At 43.2% G+C, this 26619-nt stretch overlaps 4 protein-coding genes across 4 annotated transcripts in view; 2 read left to right on the top strand and 2 right to left on the bottom strand.

Annotated features, from left to right (window-relative positions):
• The window catches only part of LOC126557078 (proline-, glutamic acid- and leucine-rich protein 1-like), a 265735-nt gene that overhangs the window by 79929 nt on the left and 159187 nt on the right, over nt 1-26619 (top strand). The window lies entirely within an intron of this gene.
• Nucleotides 369-1666, top strand: LOC126558109 (mitochondrial chaperone BCS1). Its single transcript, XM_050214062.1, has one exon. It carries the CDS (start codon nt 392-394, stop codon nt 1664-1666), a length of 1275 nt encoding a protein of 424 aa, XP_050070019.1. The 5' UTR covers nt 369-391.
• LOC126556753 (uncharacterized) lies at nt 2433-7161 on the bottom strand. Its single transcript, XM_050212225.1, has 4 exons — nt 7093-7161; nt 3756-6999; nt 2761-3066; nt 2433-2684 (listed from the first exon to the last, which is right to left on the bottom strand). The coding sequence occupies exons 1-4, from the start codon at nt 7129-7131 to the stop codon at nt 2437-2439; spliced, it is 3837 nt and encodes a 1278-aa protein (XP_050068182.1). The 5' UTR covers nt 7132-7161; the 3' UTR covers nt 2433-2436.
• LOC126556642 (uncharacterized) lies at nt 9076-24828 on the bottom strand. The gene is made up of 6 exons (XM_050212030.1): nt 24750-24828; nt 18724-18788; nt 16655-17014; nt 12783-16256; nt 12185-12283; nt 9076-10401 (listed from the first exon to the last, which is right to left on the bottom strand). Exons 1-6 carry the CDS (start codon nt 24826-24828, stop codon nt 9076-9078), a joined length of 5403 nt encoding a protein of 1800 aa, XP_050067987.1.

The following is a 26619-nucleotide window of genomic DNA, read 5'->3' as shown; positions in this document are numbered from 1 at the left end:
CCTAACAGGCAGTATTGTGCTAATTTGTGCGAGATTTTTTGCTGTAAATTACGTAAATTAAGCTTAAAAGGTACTACATGGTGCAATAGTGAGATCCGGTAGGTTTTGTTGTTGTTTATGTTTACTGCTAAAGCTGTCAAAAGGGCCCATTGACAGTCTGCTTTTTTTTTTGTTCAGTTGCGTCTGTTTATGTATCGAGTCGTTTGTTGTGATCTGGTTTTTCTGACGTTTTTCGCACTCGGAGATGTACCGCGTGCGTGCGTGCGTGTGATATGGAGCGGAAAAGTGTAACAGCAAGTGGTGTTTAAAATTATTTCACACTCAGCAAAACAACACTTCATATATCTTCAAAACAATATATATTGTCCGGAAAACAAGCCACCCAGCCAGAATGACAATAACGGAGTACATTGCTGCCCTATCCGAGAATCCCTACTTTGGGGCCGGTTTTGGTCTGTTCGGTGTCGGTGCCGGGGCAGCAATGTTACGTAAAGGGATGCAAGGAGCGATGATACTGTTCCGGCGGCACTACATGATAACGCTCGAGGTGCCTTGCCGGGATAAATCGTACCAGTGGCTATTGCAATGGATCACACAGAAAGGTGCCCGCCAAACGCAACATCTCAGCGTGGAAACATCCTTTGAGCAGCGTGATACGGGTCACGTAAAAACACGCTACGACTTCATACCATCCGTCGGTACACACATCATGCGGTACGGTGGCACTTGGATTAAGGTGGACCGTGCCCGGGAGCAGCACACACTTGATCTGCACATGGGTGTACCGTGGGAAACGGTACAGCTAACGGCGTTCGGTCGGGATAAGAACTTATACTTTAAAATTTTGGAAGAAGCCCGCCAGCTAGCGCTGAAGAACACGGAAGGAAAGACAATTATGTACACAGCGATGGGTTCCGAGTGGCGACCGTTTGGCCATCCACGCAAGCGTCGCCCAATCGGCTCGGTGGTGCTAGATGAAGGCGTTTCCGAGCGCATATTGCGCGATTGCCGGGAGTTTATAAAGAATCCACAATGGTACTCGGATCGTGGTATACCATACCGGCGTGGATATTTACTGCACGGACCGCCCGGTTGTGGCAAGTCCAGCTTTATCACTGCCCTGGCCGGTGAAATCGAGTTCGGCATCTGTTTGTTAAATCTTTCCGAACGTGGACTTACCGACGATCGGTTAAACCATCTGATGAATGTGGCGCCGCAACAATCGATCATACTGCTTGAGGACATTGATGCGGCGTTCGTTTCGCGCCAGGACACCCTACAGCAAAAGGCTGCCTTTGAGGGACTTAATCGGGTCACGTTTAGTGGGCTGCTAAACTGTCTCGATGGTGTAGCATCGACCGAAGCCCGTATCGTCTTCATGACCACAAACTATCTCGAACGTCTCGATCCTGCACTGATACGACCGGGTCGGGTAGATGTGAAAGAGTACGTTGGACACTGTACGCGCCATCAAATGGAGCAAATGTTTCGACGGTTCTACACCGGTACGGATGCTGAAACGAATGCTCGCATTTTTGCGGAACGTGTCGCAGCTGATGGACGAAACGTTAGTCCGGCACAGATTCAGGGATACTTTATGGTGCACAAAATGTCCGACCAGCAAACCGTACTCGATAATGTGCAGCAGATATGGGACAGTACGTGAGAAAGAGGAGAAAGGTATTAAATTGACTTAAATAAATTTGCATCTGTAAGATGTTTTGGACAGATCGTAACGTTTTCGGATAGTTGATTTTTTTAATTTAAGCAACACATACAATGAATGAAATATAATTTCAGAGCGATTAGAATTAATTATTCTTTGAACATGCTACTACATCTAATATTATTTGCTTGCTTACACACTTCGGCAAATATTTGTATGCAAAAAATGTACTTGGATAAAGGACATTTGCTTTCCCCCTTGCAATGGTTTGTTCTCCTTTGCAAAGCATCGCACCCGGTCTAACATGACACAATGTCTATCTAAGTAATTTATTTTTTTGTAAGGATACAAATCAATCCAATGTTGAACCTATTTTGTCTTGTTGTGTCTAGTTTGAATCGATACATGAGTACTTCTTTCATTATTTTCTTATACAATTGTTACCCTTTTTTAAAACAAGGATACGAACAAGAGTGGTTTCTTATTACGGAGTACTAACTTGCTTTCCTATGCCGCGCACACAGTTAAAAGAATAAATATTCAATCGTAGTGTAGTGATTTTTTTCCATTAAAGCTAGTGCATGATAAAGAAACGAAGTAAACACAGACCACGCATTGTGCAACAGCAACAGCAGCTTGGAAAATCGATAAAACCATGCAGAAAGTTGAGCAGCACATACGCGCAGCAATAAGCAACAACAAAAAAGTGTGTTAAAATCAAAGTCTCTTTGCTAGCGCTGCAGCTAGTTTAGTTTCGAGCACGTATTCGCTCAAGCAGAGAACGGAGAGATCCATCGAAATTTGTCCTTGGACGATGCATCGTGCAGATCCTTCGACACACCATCGTAGTGATAGAAGTTACACTCAATCTTGTTTGCGCAATGCTTGCCAAAGTGGCACATCTTCGGATGAAGGTACTGGCACTGACTGTTGACGCAGTGCGGATAGAACTTGCAGACAGGCGGCAACGGTTTCGCGCTAATCGTCTTGTAGTTTTGCACCGGAACGACGGATGAAGCTGTAAAGAAAGGACCGTTTTTTAGTTAAAGTTTAAATTTAAATTCAGCAATCATGTTCCCATCTCGCTACCTTACCTAATGGTGGTGCCGATAAACCGCTCGATGTCGCAACCGTTGATGCACTTTTCGAGTGCATAAAGTTACAATCCAACCGGTGGCAGGTTTGATCATATTTACACATCGGATGAAGATAGAGGCACTTGTCGCCAAATTTGCAGTTTGGAAACGCTTTGCACGGTGTGGATGGATGGAGAAACTCGCAGGCATCTCGCTGCCGACAGTTGGGGAAATATTTGCAGCGTTCTTTTAGCGTACCACCGGCAACGCTGGCCAGCTTGCTTGTTTTGCTTTCCGTGCCGGTTAAAGAAACGGTGCTGAGTACTGTTGGAAGGGACAGAATAATGGAAATTATGGTTATTTTGTTCATACTTATTTCATTACAAAGACGAAGAGGTCCTATCTATCTCATCTTTATTTAGGACTTAAACCAAGAGAAAAATTTTGTGAAATAATGCCTTAAAGACCATATAGACAGGAAGGTGAGGTTTGAAGGTCTCAGACATGTTACTAAATACGAATGAGAAGGAGAGGCCTGAGATATTGCACAAAGACGACCGTTGATGCTATCCTGATGAGAACAAAATGATATTTTACAAGAAAAAATTAAAAAAAAAGAACAATCCATGGAACAGAAGCCCTAAGTAGGGAGTACTTTGATCAGTTATGTAGATTTTCAAACTGCTGGAAAATGAAGGATATGAAGAACTCTACTGCAAATATGGTTCAGAAGTTCTTCAGGAAACCAGTTCGCTTGGAGTACTGGCAGACACATCATCATTAGAGCAAATAAGGGGAATGAATATAGGAAGGATATGCTTGAAAATTTGCAGTTGAGCCAAAATGATTTTCGGAAGAAAATTCCGAAATTCAGGATGAGTACGTGAACGTGGGCTTGGGGTGGCCCCTTGACCGAAGCATCTCTCCTTTTTCGCTAACTGACTATCCAGCTACTGATAACTTAGGACAAAAAAGCCAAACATTGCACACTTAGTACGAGGCGGAATACTCACATGGTGGAATATCGTCGAACTTGCGGCTGGATTCAAGCTTCTTAAACTTCCTCCCCGGTGACTTTGCCCGTTCCGACTCCCGTTCCACCCGTCCTTCCCCTTCCCGTTCCCACTCGCGGCGCGAATCCTTTCTCGACGCGGATCGTTCATCACTGTCCGGTGACGGGCTGCGCTGGGCACGATGTTCCTCTCGGCTGCGCGCTCTACGCTCGCTCCGATGATGATGGTAATCGTCGTCACTGTCGTGCCGTTCGTCCTCATCGGTCAAATCGAACTGAATCGGTGAAACTCGCTTTCGCTTGCGAGACGATGGTTCCATCTTGTCGTAATCAGACTTGGACATATAGATCGGCGACGACGAAACGCTGTCATCCATCAGCTCCTTGGTACGTTGCAGCAACAGCTCGTTAAGCTGATTCGGTGAGGCGGAAACGTTGCGCGACGATTCGACACGTTTTGTACGGTTCGGAGAGGTATTTTTTGGCCGTGATGTTCGCTCTGGGCTAGGCGAGGGCGAAGTACGACGGCGCGATGACGACGATGAACGGTTTTGCGTGGAACGTGTTTTTGATGCTTTCGGTGACGATCGCTGTGATGATCTTGAGGAGGAAGTGGCGTTTGAGGGAGCAATCGGTGAGGAAGCTTTCTTCGCTGTGACCGTTGATGGTGCTACGACTAGCTTTTCGCTAAATCGTTCTTTACGTTTCTTGAGCGTTTCTTCCATCTCTTTGGAATCTTTTCGATTCGGCGGAGACCGTGCGGTCGGTTCCCGAGCTGCAGCTTTAAATCCAATGCGATCCTTAACGGACATTCTTCCTTTGGGTTGTTCCGTGGATATGGTTGAGGTTGCTGCTGCTGCTGCTGGTGGTAGTGGTGGTGGCGTGTGACTTGGCGATACTTCTCTATCAACTACCGACGGTTTGAAGGCTCCGTCTAAAGTAACGACAAACTTTGTATCCTTGCTTTCGACTGTAGGTACTTGCTGTTCCACACATGCTGCCACTGGATCGTCTTCTGTCATTTCCCTCTGCTCCGTTTCATAGTCTTGGGAGACGGATTTCTTCGGTACATATTCGTTCTGGAGTATTTCTTTAAATTCTTCATCTACATCACAATCATCCATCAATACCTGATGAGCTATGTCTACCTCGTGAACCTCTTCATCCTCCTCCTCCTCGTGTAGATGTTCATGGTCCGGCTCCTCTCTTAATCCATGAAACGTAATTCCTTCGTTCAGCGCGTAATGAGTATCCTGCAAGCGTTCGTACTGTACGTCCACAGGCATAAAACTACTTGCCTGTGCACCGGGAATTTCAATCACAAGCTTACGCTTCAGCTCTCCGCGATGCATACTGTTGATGTTGCTATCCACTGTGTTATTGATCGTTTTCTTAAGATTCGCTACCGTTGACCGTTGCGCTTCGGCCATTGCTTTCAGTAGCAGATTTTTGCTCGGTTGCTTCGCCTTCGGCACCACGGGCCTTGGCTGTATCTTAATGACACTAGCAACCGGCACCTCGATGACGTCTTCGTTGTACTCCGGTTTCGGTGGCAGTACGATTACCCGCGAACCTATACGTCCACGGACTGTGTCTGTACCGTTTTTTGCGTGCGCTCCCCCAGATCCGGACCGTTCCCTGTTGCTGCTGTCCCGAATCCATTCGCGACTGCGCGATCGTTCCCGGGGGCGTGATTTGCGTCCCATCGACTGTTGGTCATCAATACGATCGATTCGGTCCGGTAAACGGTCACGCTCTAGCCGACGAAAATTACTTTCACGAGATCGTGCCCGTATGTTGCTGTCGGTGCGTGCATGATTAGGTGGTAAGCGTGAGATGGGCGATCTTGTCTCAGGGTTGTTTCGTTCACGGCTTCTTTCCCTGTGACGGTTGTCTCCCCTTAAGGTAGTGTTGTCTAGTAGTCGTGTCCTGTTTTTTGCTGCTGCTGTAGCCACTGCTGTTGCTGCTACCGTTGTTGGCTGCTCCTGTGTTGCGGCTTCCTTGCGCCGAAAAAGGGGCACATAAATCTCTCGCTCCTCTCGTCTGTGTGCTGACAGGCTGATGATGGTACTCTTCGTTCCGGTTCCACTCGAGTTGAAGGTATCACCTGCTTTGCTTGCATCCTTCGTGGTAGGTTGGTCTCGTGTGCTTCTTCTGCTCTCTAAATTTACAGATTTCTCTCGCTCGGCTGACGTGGAGGAATGTTTGCTTCCTAGGCGATCTAAAACTGACCGTTTCTTAGCATTAGTAGCTTGTTGTGAGTCCGTAGACCATGAAGAGGAAGCTGGCGGTGTGGTGCTTCGTGCTGGTGGAGCTTGCTTGGACGGCTCCTCGGCCGGACCCATCGTTATTCGTTGCCTTTGTTTACTTACTGTGCTTTCTGGCGGTTTACTGGCGCTACTGGTACTTCGTGCCGTCGTTTGTTCCTTCGACCGAGCGCGTCTTGGTGGAAGCAAATCATCCTCATTTGCCTTCAGGAGCAGCAAATCCTCACTATCCTCATCGGAAATGTCCGTACCGAGCGACTTTAGGTGGCGCTTGGCTGCACTGATTCTTTCTTCAATTTCCTTCAGCTCACACAGCTCCTTGTGGTGCTTCTGGACAACGCTCGCACTGGCAAGGTCGGCTATCGAAGGCATGCTGCTATTGGAAGCTTCCCTGCTGCTGGTTGCTATTGGTGGTGTTTTGCTCTTTGATTGCTTGCTACGATCCTGCGACTCAGATCGTTCGCCGGATGCTTTCTTCGCCACCGGCAATCCATCGGATTCGAGCGACTTTTTGGCCTTTTCTATATATTGATGGGCGAATACTTCTGTTATGGAGCCTGCTGGTAGTGCAACGGCCGGTCTCGGAGGTGTAGTATCCTCCGTACCGCTAATGCGATTGGAGAGATCGGCCGCTTCCTCCCCATCAGTGCTTCGATCTCTTCGCTTCGTTTTCTTATCTTTACGTTTCTTCTCCTTCTTTTTGTCCTCTACCTCGGACGATTTCCTTTTGATGGTTTCTTTCGTTTTGGTTGCGGTGGAAGCTGGCAGTGTCACTTCCTGTAGCTTTTGCAGCACCTGATGCAACCAGTTTACGAAAATCTCCGTCTGTGCACCGAGAAACAGTGACAAATCGTCGACCATCTGCTGCCGGGAGCGTTTGTTTGCCACCATGATCATCACGTAATCCGGCAGCTCGTCGTCGATGTACCCGGTTGCGGAACCGGTGCCAAGTTCGATTAACTTTGCCTTTACGGCACTCTGGAAAGTGACGGACGATTTGAAAAGGTGTTAAATTTTCTTCTACCGATACCGATACTAGGGGGTACCCCGTGCGCGAGAGGTTAAACTTACCCTCATTTTTTGACCAATTTCTGTGCCTAAAGTGTCCATGTTGTTGGTTTAGTAATCGTTCAAACAACGTAATTGTGTTCTGCCGATGAAATATTAGGATTATAATTTCTTGGTTTCGGTATTTTTAACTGATACTGATGCACGACCGAAAAGCGCAAGTAAACATACGAAAGATTGATAAATCGACATGGAAATTTTCTCTAGTGATGGCCGGTGACATCGATTTCACGCTCCAATTTGACAAGAGAATGAATCCGATCCGAATCGACTCGAGGTGACGCCCGGTGAAAAAAGTTAGCAAATGTTGGAGCATTTTTCAAAATAGACGTTAAAATTGCACTTCCGTATTAATTATATGCATTCTTTAAATCTTTAAAGCTATTTATTAATATAGCTTCCAAACCTGCTATCATAAACCCGTTTATGAGATTTTATAGACAAACATATCTTTACTGTTTATGCATTAACTAAGTTTATAAATAAAAAGCACGTTTCTGTATATTTATTATTTCACTTAAAACATTCTTGTATTAAGTAAACACGATACAATATCCCTTATTTTAATTGGTAGATGGTAGGAAAGAAAATTCAATTCATATACGAAAACTTTGGCTTCAATTTCCTCTTTCGTTGTGTTGTGGCACAGTGGCACAACCACTCTCTCTCTCTTGGTATACAATATACGTGCGATTGTGCCAGCTCGCTCATCTGCTAACATTAGCCGTTTGAAATCGCAATCCCTTTAAACTGACAAACCATAATAAAGCTACTAGTAGATAAGTAAAAACGTGAATGGCGCTATTGAAATGTATCCTTTTTGCCGATTTGAGTTGTTTTCTTTTCCGGAGTTTTCAAATTGCAAACATTGATGTCCGCTTCAGTATCCATGAGCTATTTACGCTAAACAATAGTTATTTCATGGTCCATTTTCTTCTCCCCTTTTTAATGCTTAAAAACTGTCAGTCAAGTTCGACGTGCGTCTTTCTATCCGCGTTTTTATAATTCATCTGTACGTTTTGCTTTGCGGGAAAAATGTGAATGCAGATCAGAAAACAGAAATTCACTGTTTAATAAATTTAACCCTTATAAATACAAGTATATAAACTTCTTGCTTTTCTCTTTGCTCACTCAAAACTTCCCCGGAGACTAGTCTTTATGAAAAAAAAAAAACACATTTGAACAATAGTTTGTTAATAAATTTGTCAACTTATTAAAATCACACACGCACACGCAAATTTTAGTTTTGCTTCCAACGTTTTAGGATTTTGCAAATCAAAATTATGTATATAGAAATAATCTTATGATTTACATGATACGCGATTGTTGTACAATTTTTTCCATTTTGGTAGTGGTGGTGTTTTGCCCTTTCTGCCCCATTCATAATGTTATTTTCCGAGCACGAGATACAAAACAATTTTCTATAATCGTTTAATAATTAAATATACTACAAAACAAAAGCATAAAACAGTATGGCAAGATGAATTAAAGCTTAATTTTTTTATGCGCAAAAAATCATTTTTAGAGTGGACGCACGTTAATTCGATAAAAAATATCATATGGTTATTAAGACTTTTTTTTACAAAAAGGATTCCTCGCATGTGCCTTTTTACGTAAATGTGTGTATCAAATTGAACAAACCACCATTTCAACTTCAAGCAAAAACTATTTTGAACAAGAAAAAATTGAATAAATAGTTGAATAAATTAAAAATCAACACACCGACCCTTCCCCGGTTCGGGCGTGGCCAATGGTTGTAGGATATTTTAGTATGTCAAACATCTATATGCAAAAAGCTTCACAATTACAGCCTACCTATTAATAGATAAAATAATTAAATAGTCAAATTAAACAACAAAAAACTTTTGAAATGTGTGTTTGTGTACACAACGGAATTTGCAGACAAAAGGACGAGAATTATGTGTGTTAGCGTTGTTCTTACTTTTTAAACAAAAAGGAAAAAAAACCCTAAAACCTTAAAAGAAACTATGTAAGCATGATGTTTCCTTCGCCGGTCAGCAGCTTGTCGCCGATTTCGTTGGACGAATCATTTGTCATGATATTGTTTTGCCACTTGATCTGCTCCTCATCGAACGGTAGTTCCGCGTCAAGCTTCTCCTGGATCTGGTCGAACGAGGTTTTAAACTTTTCCTCAATTAAACTGAACGATGGAATCGTTGCATTATCATCAAACTCATAGTTGTCGATCGATATGTTACCGAACAGACTGTCCAAATTGAGTTGACCGTTACCGTCCAGCGCGGTAGTTGGACCGCTGTTACCCTGATGCAGCTGTTGATACGGTTGACCATGTTGTGCCGTATGATGCCCATGATGATGGCCGTGCGATGATGACGACCCACTAGGTGCCACTAAATCATTTGCAGGACTGTTGGCCATCGTCGTCGTTGGAATTGAATTTGAGTTCTGTTTGCGTAAATAGCGAAGTGCATTATTCGCACCATTTGATAATGGATGAATAGGACCACTGGGGTGATTGGTTTCGTGCAGTGAATCAACTCCGTACGGTTCATCTAAAGAGGTGGAAATTGTGTTGTTTGTCTGGTCAATACTACCACTAGGGCCTGCCGTTGATGGGCTGGTAATCTTCATTCGTTTACCATCAGCGATGGTCCTTTGCGTTGGCATATGTTGTTGGTGTGATTGGCGGTGAAGTTCTCGACCATCTGTGCACGCTTTTCGCTTCTTTTCCGTGTCATGATTTGGCGCATTGTTGCTGCTACATGTACTACTTTGATCGCAGTTTTCCAACACCATATGATCGATCTGTTCATCGATCATGGACCCCTCACCGATGCTTCCCTCTTCCGTTGGGAAGATGGTTTTGAACGTAAGCATATCTTCGACCTGATCACTCAGCACCGATTCCGAAAGTTCGTTTTCGTACAAAATTATTCCACCTCCATCGGTTGGTGCGTGCACAGCAGGTGAAGGGCACGCGAAATTATCGCCAGGAGATGAGATATCAATCGTGGTCATAGTTTGCACTTGTGGCGATTGTTGTTGCTGTTGCATTTGCTGCTGTTGGATTAGTTTAGCTTGCATTTTAACACTTTTGTTCCGAATTTTACGTTCATTCTTCATGGCAAGCTCGCGAAGCACGGTTTCATCCGTCACCACAAGGGTGGTGATGAATTTGTTCATCTGCTCTTTCGGTGGTGCCCGATCTGCGTGCGCATTGTAGAGATGCTTTCGTAGCGAAGCCTTTGCCTTCAAGGGGCCACGATCGCAGTACGGACAGGTGTAGTATACGCTGTCATGAATTTCCATGTGTCGCTTCAGTTGATAATTCTACGAACAAAAATAAGTTAATTCAAATTAATGAAACATTTGCAAACAAACTGCCTTAATGCCTCTAATTCTAATCGGTACAAGCTGGTGCCATAAAAAAGCACATATTTACAATCTGATGTAAGCATTGTATGTATTGTTGTGTAAAGTAGCTCTTTTTAAAAGAAGAGATGGCAACTGTTCACTAACATTTGAGAGCTGAGGCCTCCCGGTAGCTCCACGTACATTGAGCGAGAAGAGCTCAAAGAGGAAGTAGAGCTACCTCGTGAGGACTATTTTGAAATAGAAGAGTGTGATCAAAGTCCTTAGTTTATTGAGGTGAGGCCTCCCGGTAGCTCTCGAGCTCACTACCCAATTGCTTGTATGATAAATATGCTATACACATGTTTGTTTTGCAGTTTTACGGCTACAATAAATAATTTTTGGATCTACATCCGGCAACTCCTTCATTCAGTTGTAACGTGATACTTCCAACGGCAACTTACTGAACGGTGGACATTATGGAGACCTCTCAATCTTTGAGAAACTATAACAAAACCAAAAATTTTCCCATAATGATCTCTATCGGCTTTCCGTCCACGGTTGCAAGGTAATCGTATATGAATTTGAGAAAAAATACCTCTACAAATCGCTCATATCACCATTCTTTGATATCTGCTCGTCCATTCCATTTCTTGGCAATAAAGGACGAATAATGAAGCTTCAACGGTTGCAAAATCGAATTACTATGAGGCTGTGTTGTGTTGTGATCGACGTACATCGTCTAATATTATGCTAGACATCCTGCAATGGACGTCATTTGGAAGAGTTCTCTGTGTGCGAACACTCTGGGAAGTCACAACCGATTAATACATTGATGATTGTGCGCGACTTATTTCAGATACATTAGATTTCTCTGCTTCGGAAGGTAGTCCCTTAAAACACTCGTTGGTATTAGACGTTGGAGCTGACTTTATGGATGTTAGAGTGGTGTTTTTAAAAAAATGAAGCGAATAAGTTCCAATGTTTGGTTCTTGATTTGCTTTGTAAAGAATACCTACGAATATGGGATTGAACCCGTCTTCCTTAGTGGAATCATTTTGGTAATCTTAGAAGCGTTAATCGATGGATTATTCAGAATGCTCGTCGATGCCTCCACTTACTGGTAGCTTTTTTACTTTTACTTTTATGCTAAATTATTTCAGAATAAAAATATCGTAACCAAAATTTCGTCCTTCTCAAACCTGTGTTGGGGTAAGAATTGGAACTTATCATCATCATGACACCTTCTTTGTAGATGCAACCTATAACTTTGAAGCAGACACTCCTAGGATTTTTTAAGTTAAAACATATCCTTTTTTACTCTGGGAACTTAAGCTACGTCCAAATAGCTAGGGTAGGTAGAGCGTATTAAGATATTCTCATATATTAAAAGTACGATAAGCAGTTCTTGCGTAATCAAGTCGTCAAATGAAGAGATACGTAGATGACCTCAGCAGGTTCTATTAGCAATTTTGAGCAAACCTTCAAAGGTGAACCTAATCCTCAGAGCCTGTAGCCAACAAAACAGGTTCAACTAAGTTGTTAAGTTCTCAAAAGAGTTTAATGATTTTATAGCATAAAACTAAGCATGTAATTCGAGTACAACAAATAATACATTTAGCTCTGTAGGTTGTCAGTTTTCGTATTGCCGTCCAAAGTTAGTCCAAAGTATCATTCAATGTTGCTGCAATCAGCAATTTAAACACAAAACATATATGACAAATTAGGAAAATGCGAAAAGCGATTAAATCTGTTTCTTTACCTTTGTGAACACACGATCACACTCCTCACAGGGGAACGATTGTGCTGATTGCGAGATGTTGCTGCACTCATCGGGTGTTAGTGTGCATTCGCGATCGTCCTATTGTAACGCGATGCAAACACCATCATAATTGCATTTGATGAAGCGTGCAAAAGCCATTTTTTATAAAGACACAAATTGCGATGATTACATATTGAGAGAGAGATAGAGAGAAAGAGAGGTAGGTAATAGAAAAAAATATCGTTAGTGAAGCTGCTCAAGCTGATTAAGTTGGTCTCATACACACATACACATACTAGCAGGGTAGCCATATTTTTATAAGCATTTTGAAATGGATTAGTATTCAACCAATTTGAGTACGATCTTCAAAGACCTCTACCAGCCAGAATTCCTATGCATCCTTACGGATTGTTGACTTCTTGAAAGTTCTCAACATATCACATTCTAAACGTGGGACAGAATGAGACACACATTTTGAAATCTAGTGTAGCAAAATAACATATGGCAACCCTGATTCGAAGTTAGAATGCTGATTGATATAATACAAGAACAATAGATAACTACGAAAAAGCGATAAAACGGTGTAAAATCTACTTACGGATAAGTCTTCCTGGTTAAGACATATGTTGAGTTTGTCAATTTGCTGTTTATCGTCGACGCTTGCATCGTCCAGTCCACTGTTGTTCACCACACTACCACCGTTGGATTCTACCACTGACACGTTCGAAAGTGTAAGCATAGCCGAATTTTGGGCAACAATTGTAGCGGAGGAGGATGAGGATGAAGTTGAGGAGCCTGGTGTCGTTAGAATACCTCCATTAATGTAACGATGCCCATCGGATATTGAACATGAACCTTCAGTAGCATCACTTTTATGGCACGACGTAGTTGTAGCAGTCATACCCGAAGGAACCATTATGGTGGTACCGGAAAGCTGTAAGGTAGTTGTACCGCTTAAGGTTGCCCCAACCACGCTCTGCTGCTGATGGAGATGAGAATGATGAAGCAGCTGATGATTGTGCTGCTGCTGATGATGATGGCTCGAGATGGGCACCAGCTTGGGTAGTTTGTCGGTTGAGTTTAATACTTTAAGATCGATTTTATTTCCTAGCGCGTTAATGGTACCGCTACTGCTGCCTGTTCCGTGGGTACCGTGCGTGGCACCACCCTGATTGAGAAACAGTTGACTAGTATCGATCAGGTTGTTTTTGGTAAGTTCCACATTGGAAATGATGATGATGCTGTGAGATTTGCCAGCTGCCGGTGAGGGTGCTACGGTCGATGGGCCTGTACCGTTTGCGATCGCCGTCATATCGCGCATTGAGGTATCTGCGCTATTGGCAGAAGGTAGCAGTGTGTCAGTAATCCTAACGCCAGTGATTGTACTGTTGATACCCACGATCTGTGCTCCTGCAAGAGGTACAGTGCCTCCGCTGTACATATTATCAATGGAGGATCTGCCAGTGTCACTGATACATCCGGATGAATGTTTCTTTTTACTGTGCACCCTCAACTGTCCACTATGTTCCGTGGACGATGATGATGGAACCGATACGGTCATTGCTGCTCCATGATGCGCTTGCTTTACCAATGTACCAGCACTGGTAGCATTTCGTGACAAAACATGCTCTTCCAAATTTCGTTCAGCAGAATTGGGAAGCACTGATGTCACCACGGACTTCGCCGCCGCTGCTGCTGCCGCTGCGGCTGCAGCTGCTGCGGCCATCTCTTCTTGTTTTTTACTCTTTTGGGATAACTTTGTAGCCAACGCTTTGGCGATCGCAGGTTTTATTGGTGAGGTTTTCTTCTGATTCAATTGGTTCAGTACTTTCTTTTCTGATTTGTAATCATTCGAAACGGTATAGACGGTGTGCACCTTGCGGAGATGCTTCTCGAGTGCGTTGGGATTTTTGAATAGCTTCGAACAAACGATACACTTGTACAGTTGCTTTCCGTTGGCAGCCTGTACGTTCGTGATCATATCCTGACTGGAGCACATGTTCGTAATTGGGATGATGGTTGTGAGAGTGGGCAACGCCGATGAGTTTGTGGTTTGCGGAGAGGCCGGCGTCGAGCCCGTATTGTTGGGTTCCTTCTTTATCTCCGCTTCCGTTAGCAATGGTGGAGCATTGGTAGCCATATCTGAGTCGAGCATATCGTTTTTATTGTCACTGTGTGTCGTAAACCGCAACGCTGCAATGTTTGCCGATCCTTCCAGTGCTTCGATGCTTGGTTTTAAATCTTCAATCGGTGCTGGATTCGATAAATCATCGAATGATGCATTGGACGCTTTGGAACCGTTTGTTCCATCTCCGGATAGCTTTTCAAGCTGCTCTACGGCTACAACTCCACTGTTTGATACTATAGCTGATTCGTCCGGTGTGAGATCTTTGTGTATTTTCATGTGCCTTTGCAATGACCAAGAGTTTGACAGTACCTTCAAACATTTGGGACAGTGTAGATATGCCGTTTTCGATTTTCGTTCGCTACACTCGTGCTCTTTCAACTCATCTGCCTGCTGGAATAGCTTCATGCAAAACACACACAGGTAGAGATTGTGTTTGCGCACGTGCTTGTCGAGATTCGATTTGGTCATGTACTTGCGTAGGCACACCTCACAAACATACTTTTTGTCCGTATCTCCTTCTAGCCCGGAATTGACTGCCATTGCGATCATTGAACTTGGTGTCGGTGTGCCGGTTGTCGCTCCTCCCAGTCCTCCTGTGTCGTGCAGTGTGATCAGCGAATCAGATGAGGATGAGAATCGGCTATGCATTTTATCAGATTGACCGTCAGTTTCGTTCGCAGCGTTAGTCGATGCTAGCAAATCGAATCCAGCAGTGCCATCACCGAATGGTCCATCTATATCATCTGTCCCTCTGTCGTAGCTGAGTAGATTGTGGCTCGCTGGATCGGTTAACCCACCAACTGTTGCCGTATCTCCGAATCCCGTTTCGAACGAAATGTTTACATCACTAGCACCGAGGGAAATATTGATCAAGTCCGCAGGACTTAGCGTATCATTTGGAAGGCACTGAAACTCAGTCACGGATGACATTGGTCCTCCCAGTTGCTGCTGATGATGATGATGTTGTTGTGTGTATTGCATATGATGTACTGGCGATATCTGTTCCGTGGAGTATGCATGCCGTGGCAATCGTGCGTCATTGGTTGCCGTGTCCATGAGCATCGATGAACAGATCAGTTCTCCTTGATGGTGCTGTTGCAGATTCGGAGCTATCATACTGTGCTGATGGTGATGCTGTTCCACACCATGCTGATATTCAAGGAACTCGTGATCGTGGTGATGATGATGATGATGTGATTGAGGAGGCTCATGATGACTAGAATGAATGAGCGATGATGTGTTGAAATAATCATCCACCAAATCAGGCACGTGCGTAGAGACTCCTGAATCGAGCAGATCCATATCAAAGATGTGCTGCTGCGACGCGGAGGTAGAGTATTTAGGTGAAGTCGTTTTCATCAGACTATCGATTGGTGGTAACGAAACCGTATCGTAGGTGATCGTCGTGGAAGCTGGCGATCCTATACTACCTCCCTTTCCATTTGCTGGACTCTCATTGTCGGTGTCCACCATACAGAAGCTGCTGCTATTGTTGTTACTATCGATATCGATCGAATCTCGTCCATCACAATTACCATTGCCACATCCTAAATCTCGATGGAGTAAGGCTCGATCGTCGAAAGCAGGCGACAGCACCATGGAAGATATGCAGGACGTTCCGTTTGCATTTAGCGTGCTGGCATTGCTTCCGGCACTGTTGTGTGACACCGATGTTATCACGTGTCCGGTACTTCCACAGCTTCCAACGGTAACAGATGGACGGTTGTAAACATCGTCCATTAAGAAGCTGCTGCTTTGGTTCTTTTCCAAATCGAACCCGTAATCCATACTGACAGAGCGGAGTATATTGGTGCAGATATCGTAAGGGCTGGGTTCCAGCATGGAGGCACCAATTTTGGCGGCGTAGTTACGCGAGTACCACACTCTCAATATGTCTCCTAATTCGATGTCCTTTATTGCAGTGTAGTAGATTTCATCATTTTCCTAAAAATAAACACACAAAACAATAATTTATGAATAAACTGCTAACTGAGGCTAACAAAGTAACTACCGACGGGAAGCCAGCCCATTTCTTAAGCTACTGTGCAAATGAACATTCGCCCCTTGCGATTCGAGAGTTAATCTGTCCTTAAACAACTATTTCAAAGATAAGCGAGCGTTAATTACAATTGTTTTGGACCACCAGTTTCGCTTACTACACTCCCGATCGCGTACTAATGATAAGCAATCGGGAACCATTGGGAAAAATTACACACCATTAGCGCGCGCTACACACCCCCCTACGCCGATAGCAATCGGTATTACACATTTTGTGATAACAATATGCTCGAGTCGCGTACCAGTTACACATAGGACATGCAAGATTTACGTCTTTGTCTTACCTGATAACAAATAAGATTCTGCTCGTTGGAAAACCGCGCCAAGTTAACGTGGATCATCCAGTTGCACTTGGATTCGTTCCGTGTGTCTAGGTAGATGTTGCGGGTACCGCTGAGCAGGGACTGCAAATCGTTACTGTACTCGTGCTCCTCCTGCTGGTAGTACGGTCCGGCGAACAGTACGAGCGGAAATGGAAGGTTCTTGATCGGGACGTACGATTTCTGGGCGAGCAGCGGACCGAACCGGGTTCCCTTGGCAAACTTTTGCGACGTGACGACACAGCTGCCGGCATGGGTGTCCATTATCAGCAGGCCGTTCGGAACCGACGACCTTGAAAGGTTAAGCGCAGGCTTATCCTTAACCTGGAAGCAACCAAAACGAATCGGACATATGATAGTGGGACTTCTTGAAGAAATGGGCAAAACATATAGATTATTTTACATGATGTACTACTGCTGCTCATACGAGTTCTTTCCCCCACATGAAAATGAACATACGAATGCATTTCATGCACTGGCAACCGCACTGGAATGGTTGGAATGGAATTCACAACATAGTAGCTGTATTTGTGAGGTCCTCCCCAATGTTCTGGATCCGTGTCAGATGACACCAATTCACCATACAAAGTGAAAACGAGGAAAATTGTACTGAAGAGAGCGTATCCGTTCACTCGTTAATGGTTGTAAAAACTTCACAGATGGAAAACCCCGAGAGGGAGGAGTGTAGACTGCCAAGGGGGACAGAACAGAAGTGTGAAGCGTAACACACCAAAAACACACAGCAGTACTACTTCACGATCACCATCTTCCTCTGCTCTAAGCATGGTTTTCCGACACGATCCAACCATTTGCAAAGTGGTCGTCGTCGTCGTAGGTCTATCTCAGCAAACACAAAAAAAAACGCAATGTGTTTTCCATAAAGTTTTTCCTCACTCTCTATTATTCTCCTGCTAGCTCAGTTTCGGTGGATCCTACTCTCTTCCTTGCTCGCCGTATCTCGCGATCTTCGACGAAAAGTTTTTCCACCAATACTTGGATGATTTTCCGTGCCCACAGACACACACGCACGCGGGTTTTCCGTGCCAGTTTCCGTCGCTGTAGTCGTGTGCCAGTTGAGGATAAAAATATTGACGTTTTTTTCTCCACTACCATTACCGATCACGCACCACCACCACCACCACCACGAGATTACTTCCTTCTTTAGAACTCTCCCCCCGCACCTCCACTGCGGGAGTGGAGGTGCACGTTCCTGATCATGCCGTTTCCCTTCTAACCCGGTGGCCTCTCGTCTAGCCCTCCATCGGCAGCCATCTATCCAACGGAAACCCAACTGCCGTCCGTATCAGCCACGATTTGGCGGACGGTAGTTGCGAGAGCGAGCGCGGACTGCTGCTGCGCAGACAGCTACCAAAAACAGGACCGGATTGCGCACATGTGTGTGTTGTCATGGACATTATAAAATGCGTAAATTATATAATTTAATCGGAGAAAGTGAACATTTTGTCAACGGCCTGCTGCATCATTCCAGCACACTCCGAGAACGAATTGATCGGGCTAGGAGTTTCTTATTTTTTTGGTTGGTCAGGATGTGAAGGATGAGTATCACTCTCTCTCTCTCTCTCTCTATCCCCCCTCCTCTAGTTGGATTGGATTGGGCGGAAGTGTGCACACACGCACACACGACGAGCTCGATCGCATGAGCTTACAAAACACACCAGAAGAGCATAACTGTCAGAAAACACATATACGCACGACGAACGACAAGATTAGGGTGGTGAGAACGTGATCGCTATTTTCTTCCATAAAAGGAATTCATTGCTCTACAGAGTCCTGCTAGATCTTTCCTAACCGCATGGTGGTCCCAAGCGCCCAACGGCCGTATGAACTGCATTAGTGATCAATTAGTCATTGAGAAGAAGTCATTGTTTTTCCAACGACTCATACACAATGTTGCAATAGCATGAAAAACATTCCTCGTGGAGCGACTTCTTCAAGTTCATTTCCATGCTCAAAACATGTGATGTGATTATTGATTACCTTCATTTAACCATGGTTTAAAGAGTTGTACTTACATGATCTCCTTTGGCATACTCTGGGCAGTTTTGGGTGTAATGGGGAGCCCCGCAGATGCTGCACACTAGAATCATCGTACCGAGCGATGCAACGTGGGACATCGGCCAGATGTGGGCGATGTAGGTGATGTCGGACAACGTAGAATCAGCCCGGACCAAGACGAATGTAGTAGTAGATCGGTATCCAAGGTGTAGTGGGTTGCATTGATTTTCACCGCCGGAACGCACCCACCAAGCATGAGTGTTTCCGCAGATTCACAAGGCACAGGATGCACACGTTTGGAACAGGTGCAGCACACACATACACACAGAGTGAATTTTCCCCCGCACGCAGGAAGTCCGATTATCGCGTTTTACGAGCGGGCCGATGAAACGAGAAACAAAGCACAGCAAAAAGAAAACGGAATGGAGTAAGAAAACGTGTGATTTGAATTTCCCTCACACTCCACAAGCCCTGCAAAATCATCCCAAGAGAGCTTGTTCTCCGGTCGATTCCAGGCCTTGAAAGGATAAGAGTTGTGCACCAGCAGTAGCAGCAGCAGCCACCACCTAGGCCAGCCAGCGACTACGACTACACTAAGCGCTATACTAGCTAGTCTGGCGCCGCCTAGCTCCGCCGAGTACACGCAGTAACAGGGGAGATCGCACGCGAGGATCCCGCGCATCAGCGGTCTGGGATGTTGAGGAGCGATCGCTCTCGCTCTTGCTTGCTCCATTTTCTCTCATCGCGCGCGGATGGGCGAGAACGATGTGCGTGAAAACGTGATTGTGACAGAATATTTGCGTTCGCGATCACGATAGTACAACCTACTTCACGAACACACACACACACACACACGCGTACGCATAGAATCCCTAAGGGGTGTTCTCATTCATAGTTGCTGGTACCTATGGTAAGGTACAGCACGGTGGGGTGGGGGAAAGGATGGCTTAATCTCCATCTGGGGCGAAGGGAAATGAAACATTGTCTATTTGACTCATGCACTCACTCACCCTACCCTGGGTAACCGCGTGTGTGTGGCCGATTAATTACATTCCTCCTGTACACACGCAGACACGCACTCCCCAAACGTATTAACCCTTCTATTAAAGGGTTTTTTAGTTGAAAAAAAACATTATGTTGATGTTTTAGAACATTTGAGAGAGATTGAAAGTATTGTTGGGAAGCTTATAGCTTCAGCTTTATATGCGAATTTCAAACTACTGCTTTCGATACCTCTGCTAGGCAAAACTATTGTAACATTTGGTAAAAGCATATCAATTTTGTAGAGCACTTACAGCGTGAATAAATAACCAGAAAAAAAGTTTAAAAAATTTTTGACCCAAAAAAGGGGTTTTTCAATTTTTATAAGCTCTCTTTTTATATATTGCAATGCTCAAGTTTAAGAGATAAAGAAGAGATTACCTAAAACATAACAATTTGTTTAAATTTTAATTTGATGAATGTTTGAATTTTACAATTTTACTGTTCATGTGTTTTGATAATATTTTCATCAAAATGGGAAAAGAACACTCAGAATTCATTTATTGATTAATCAAATGCCACATAAAAATTGGTCGAGTAGTATGGTTTTTAAGCTTTTACAAAATTATATTAAAAAAACGGAAGATATTCTATTGTCTGTATTTGTGTTACACGTTTTGCAAGGAGTAACTTTTTTTGTATATTTAAATGAACTATCATGGAGAGGTCCGGTAGAGAGGACAGACTATCCAGCTATGTAGCATCAATAAATTTCATAAATCGATTAGATGACCAGAATGAATTAGAAGGTGAATGTAGTTTTTAAAACTTAAAGCCTCCATAAATAAATGAAACAAATGGCCAACATGACCTAGCAGGTTGTTAAGCCAAGAAAAATTAGATGAAGATGAAGCAGAAAATATGTTTTATTTTAAATATTATTTTCAATGAAGCAATATAGTTATAAAACAAATTGCAATAAATATTTCTAAAACTCAGGTAATATAGTATAATACCTGACTCTAAAGAAAATGGTACATTCGCTAGCCACCAAGGGTTACGCACAAGAAGGAAAACATTAAATGTTCTTTCATAATATTGGTGAGATTTTCTTTAGCTGCGCAACTCGTAATGAAAATTGAGCTTAAAAAATTTAAAAAAAAACTCACACATACTCTCTTTCACACATGTGTGTATACATATTACCTCTTGCGGGTGAGGATGGGAAAATTGTGTGTAAAAAAAATACAACAAACCCTCCACACACACATACAATTTCACACCATAGTTTGGTTGTTTGATCGAGCATTAGTATTAAGAGAGCGCTGGGTAATATAGCGATTAGAGAATACAAATGGGAACAAACATACGCATATTTGAGTGTGTGTGAAAGAAAAATAATTTGTAGCAGATGTGTTTTTCTAATTTTTTTTTATTTTATTGTAATGTGTCATCCAGGGGCAATGTAATGTACGATTTACAACAAAATAGAGCAAATAGTTTTACGACCTGGTAAATAGAGTTTAACCTTCGTTACACATTTAATTTGCAAGTTTAAAATTGAAATTTTTATTTTATTCGCGAATCAAATTTCCATCATATTGCTGAATGTTTGAAATTTTAAAATAACGAGCAATAAAAATCATCGTTGCTTTTTAAGAATTTCAATGACTAATCAGGGCGGCCCGGTGGTAGACGCAACAGCTGCAGTGGTCTTCACATGGCAGGATCGTGGTTCAAATCCAATCCAGGCTGTTCCCCAGTAGTGGGGACTGATTATCCTACGGAGTATTATACTACGTAGTACCGATAGTACTATCGTTATTAGTACGTGGTAGGGGCGGCCCGGGTGTTTCGATGGCCGGCATGCCCTTAGAGGCCGTTATGAAAAGGAGAAGAAGTACCGTTTAATCTCGTAAGCCATTAAATGGCAGACATGATCTTAGTAGGTTGTTAACCCAAGAACAAGCACATGAAATTTACAACAATTTACAAAAGAGTCTAGAAAATTATTTTTTCCGAACAACCTACACTACTAAATAGTGGAAAACATTTAAATTTATAATGACTGCAACCATAGCCGAGATGATACTGAACCTGATACATCATTTCTGAACTTTGTAGAAGCATATATCAAAATCTATAATACTATGAAACTCTTGCCGATCTTGATCTTGATTAGTTATTCATTTGCATTGAACGGTTCTATAACAGAGACTGTAGCGACACCAGTCTTGACAACACTGGACCGGGTATCGAGTCCCGCCCGAGACTATCTCCCCGTATGCAGGACTGAGCAATCAGCTGTAGGTGGAGTAAATCAAGGGTGCCAATAATTTGTAAAACTTCATGGTGAGTAGAGGAGGTAAAGACGATCAATATGGCTTGCTAGAAGTCACATGTGATTACCTCCTTTCTCAAATTCTCGAATTCGCACTTTCGTGTCTATACAATTTTACCATAAAATCAAAAGTAATAATGAAGTAGACCTTTTTGTTTATGATTCCATTCAAGCCATCTTGACAGCGACGTCCTTGTGGACCAAAGGTAGCATTCTTTCTCACAACAGGAGTGTTTATCAACTCTGGAAGGATTCCCCGTACGATGGATCGACTGACTACACAGATACGGGTAAAATCCTTTAGAGCTTGATCCTTATGTGTTTCATGAAAAAAGTTATGATAATACGTCGGAGAGCTGTCATACCCAAATATAAATTTTAAAAATAATAAACAAATGAAAAAACAATAAAAAAAGGTTTCATGTTTGTTGCATAATGTGTTCCCTGTGGAAGAATACATTAACTACGTAATGTAGTTAACGATGTACAAGGGATGAATAAAATACAATTTTAAAGACTTTATTCAAGAGATTTATAATCTCTTTCGTATTATTTTATATAGACTAACCTCTTAGGGCTTAAAAAAAGCTGTATACCTTCTAATTTGTGGCATAACGATCTGAAAGGTCATGCTGGCCATCTCATTACTTACGAGACTTATTGATAACCACATAGTTGTATAGTCTGTCTTTGCTATGGGGGACGGTCCGTATGAGATTTGAATCCCCGTCCCAGGTTTTATGGTCCCAAAAATGGACCTGTCAGGGTTCGAAAAGAGATACTCAAATTAGAGGACACGTTTTGCCTCTGTCCGCAAAACTGTGGAAGAGAACACACATAACATTGGCACAATTGGCACAAAGCACGCCGTTTTTTTTTCTGATAAGGGTTTGGCGCAGTTTGAATCTTTGTTTCCCTTGTTGTCTTTATTTGTTGCTTCCCTTATCTAAGCCGCTTATTACTTGATATTATCCAACATTTAATTTAATATATCTTTATCGTGTTACTCCAGTTATATCGATAGCAAATTTAAATGATTTAACCTGCCACTAAACAGCGAAAGTTGCTTTGAGTGTGGTTTTATAGCAAACATCAATTAAAAAATGCTGATGTAATTCATATGCCACCACATCATTACCAGTTAACGTGTAACCAGAAAAGGAAAGATTTTGTCAAGTAAAGTTAAACATTAATTTACTAACAAAAATGTTTCTTAATCGTCTTCGTCTTCTTGGCTTAAAGATCTGGAAGGTCACGGTCAGAGGCGGATCTTCCTGAGCAGACTGAGCGACTGTGTGGGGCCCCCGGCTCGAGAGGGACCCCGAGCTGAAGCTCAAAACGAATTGGTTGTTGTAAATATTGGCGGATGGAGGACCCCATCCATCCGCCAATATGGCTGCATTGTTGCCGGTAGGTCAACCACAGATTCTCTCTAGGGCTGATTGTTCTTCATTGTAGGCTCGCGCACGTGGGGATATTTGACCGTTGCGATCGTTTAATATTCATTTAAGTGTTTATGTTTTATGGTTTTACTATTCATAATTATATAATCTATTCAAATCACAGAAGTTTTGTAATTTGTAATAATTTTGTTTAAAAGGTTATTTTCGAGATATTACCCGTTCGTTAAGCGTTGGCAATAATAATTAAATTAATAAAGGTCACTAAACGTTGGCGATAAAAGCCGATAATAACAGTGTGCCAGTCAGTAAAGTGTTAACAATCTTTCTGGTGATGCAACTACAGCATATAAAATACAACCAACGTAAGTGAGTGGTTAAGCCACAAGATTCGAGTGAATTTTTTTTACTCGATTCTCTTTAAACATTCCTTTTCGTCAGCATATAGTAGTGAACAATAAAATAAGACCAATTTCATATCTGTTTTTTAAACTACTATTTTTCAGTATTTTTCATAAGTGTAAGCATATCAAAATTTGGGTAAAAAACTATTAGAACCATTTTACCTTTAAGAACAAAAGACCACTTGTTAAAACCTAGAAATGTAATGTAGGGGTGCCCAATATATTAGAAGAATGGCCTTGTTTAATTTTCGAAGGATCTTCAATTTCTTTTTTTGAATTCTTTTTTTTTTAATTTTTTTTTTCTTTTACAATATTAGATACCTCACTTTTACACTTAAGCAAAATTAGGTGGTCTTAATTGTAATATTTGTTATCATTTCTTCTTCGTTTTGGCTTTACGAGCTACTTAGTCATGCTAACTAGGCCTGTTGATGATACTCATTCGGATAGTTGGCCCTTTTTACAGCCGAACAGACCGAATGAGAATCAATACCCGGATCATGTCGTGAGAAAGACTGGCACCGCTACCATTCCTGGCACATTTTAAAGAAGCTTTGGGTCTTTTAGATCACATAAAAACCACAATAAGGCATATTAAGAGATCAGACGATCCTCATCTGTGTCTAAATTGCTGTAAAACAAGCCAGGAAAGATATTTTCCTCTATTTTTTTATGTTTACCTATTTGAATGCCTTTCTCTGTTGATCTTACAAAACAGTTACACCCAGCAATAATGATCAAAGGTCATTTTAATATTTTGCCCAAACCATCATTGCCGATCCCAGTATAGTAGTGATAAAGCAAACAACAAACGATCGTTAACCAACAAAATCAACACCTGCTAAAGACAGGTAAGTTTAGAGTTTGGGACTTGTATAGTCTGGGAGCAATGGGCACACACCGGAACTGTTACTTACCATTCTCAACGAGTTGTACATTATTGTTCAGCACCGATAATGCATCGAAACATGCGCTGGCCGCTGCTAACTCTGTCATAACTGTGGCGCGATACGTTTCGAGGTAGAGAGAGAGAGAGCTAGGAGGCCCCGCAATGTTGGTGCCCCCCTGTCCCTCGCTCTCACTTCGTCCTTCACAAGGTTCGACCAGAGCACCCAGGGCAACGCAGCACTTCGTTATAGGAAGAGATGATGATTCCTCCGGATGATGATTCCAAGGACACTCGCGTCACCCGGATTTACTCTTATCCTTCATTAACATCGGATGCCACTACTGTGGAATGTTTTTTTCATTTTTATTCGGCTTTATTTGTTCACATTCGCACGTGACACTTTCCGCTTCCAGTATTCCACGCGCCACCTCTGTACAATCATCAACCGGCGCGAATCGGGCTAGCCCCATTCATCACCACCACACATGGATCTGCCATGATCACTGACGGTACTGCAATTGATAGCTCGTTAAGCATGGGCGCGAGTTATGTGCATGAACCCGAGGGCTGGCCCCCGCCGGGTATATTGACTCCGCTCCGGCGCAGCGCACTAATTTATGGATTTGGTCCGAAATTTAACCAAGGAATTAAATAGCTACGCCGTTTCACTCCAAGCCCATCACTTGCACCACCACACCACTACTACTGCCGCTGCTGCTGCTTCGGAAACGTGCATTCATTCGAAGAATTCTGACTAAACAATGAAGGAACACCGTGTCAGCGAACTGTCGATGGCAGCCAATTCTTTTCTCGACACCGCAACGGCACTGTTTTTCTTCTTCATAGCTTGCTGTCGTGTGCGCATTTTTCTTTTCCGCCGTACATCACTTCAGATCCTGGCTATGTGTTGGTGCACACCATTTTCACCAATTTTCACCACTCGATCGTGCACAGCCGTGCAATGATCCGCATCCACACAGCGAATCTTGAACCAGGACACAGGATTTTTCCACTACTCAACCAAACGCACAACACTTTTCCATGCTGGTTTCGGTGGGTTTGGCGGGCGTCGGGAAATGTGCACACTCGCGACGATGTTAGCAGCAATTTCCAGTGGAAATCGTTTTCTTCGTGCCCGTGACTTAACTGACAGCTCCGTTTCGTGAAACTAGCGTCCGAGCATGCGCTAACCGCTCACACTATTACACACGGTCCCGCATCCATGTTCACTAACTAGGAAGGTGTGCGTGTACCAACGGAGTGAGAAACACACGCACGCACACACACATACACATACACGTACACGATCACTGTGCTCAGTGACGATTTGGCAGCGCGCACATAAATCTATGCAAATACGGGCTTCTATAGAGCACCAACCGTGTTGCATATATGCATGAGTTTTCCGGGGACTCTTCCTTAACCTACCAACGATCACGCACAGCCTACTGGGTCGGATCGTTAGTGCAGAAGTACTACACCAACAAATCAATCACACACAACTTGTAGGACCGTCTAAGCCGTTCTCTGAACGCGCTTACGCCTCTGGCTGCGTTTACGTGGGAACCAGAACTAGACAGCGGAGATACTACGCCCGTTATCCAAATCCGCGGTTTGTGGTTCTTGTGCACGCACGCACTCTCTCTCTGTCTCTCTACGAAACATGCGATCGTTCACGAGCACGGCATCGTACGCGTAGATCGTTCGTGAGGGAGAATAAGTGATGAGCGAGAGAGAGAAAGGGAAAAAGGGAGCGCGCGTACCTCAACGAATATCGCCGAATAAAGAGCAAGGTTAGCACGTGTGGGTTCGCTCTATACAGTCACGCTGTGCACAAAAATTATGCTGTTTGTTGGTGGAGATATATAAATGTAATTTCAATTGTACGAAAAAAAAAA

Source organism: Anopheles maculipalpis, chromosome 2RL (genome assembly GCF_943734695.1).
Source record: "Anopheles maculipalpis chromosome 2RL, idAnoMacuDA_375_x, whole genome shotgun sequence".
Taxonomy (NCBI): domain Eukaryota; kingdom Metazoa; phylum Arthropoda; class Insecta; order Diptera; family Culicidae; genus Anopheles; species Anopheles maculipalpis.
This window is presented reverse-complemented; position numbering and strand designations above follow the sequence as displayed.

Excerpts from the sequence above, each read along its gene's own strand:
- LOC126558109 (XM_050214062.1), top strand. The coding sequence starts at position 392 with ATGACAATAACGGAGTACATTGCTGCCCTATCCGAGAATCCCTACTTT.
- LOC126556642 (XM_050212030.1), bottom strand. The coding sequence starts at position 24,828 with ATGACAGAGTTAGCAGCGGCCAGCGCATGTTTCGATGCATTATCGGTG. Across the intron at positions 17,015-18,723 it reads AGTATGCCAAAGGAGATCAT|GTTAAGGATAAGCCTGCGCT; the intron begins GTAAGTACAACT and ends GGTTGCTTCCAG. Across the intron at positions 16,257-16,654 it reads AGAATCTTATTTGTTATCAG|GAAAATGATGAAATCTACTA; the intron begins GTAAGACAAAGA and ends GTTTATTTTTAG.
- LOC126556753 (XM_050212225.1), bottom strand. The coding sequence starts at position 7,131 with ATGGACACTTTAGGCACAGAAATTGGTCAAAAAATGAGG. Across the intron at positions 7,000-7,092 it reads AAATTGGTCAAAAAATGAGG|AGTGCCGTAAAGGCAAAGTT; the intron begins GTAAGTTTAACC and ends GTCACTTTCCAG. Across the intron at positions 3,067-3,755 it reads GTTCGACGATATTCCACCAT|TACTCAGCACCGTTTCTTTA; the intron begins GTGAGTATTCCG and ends CCCTTCCAACAG.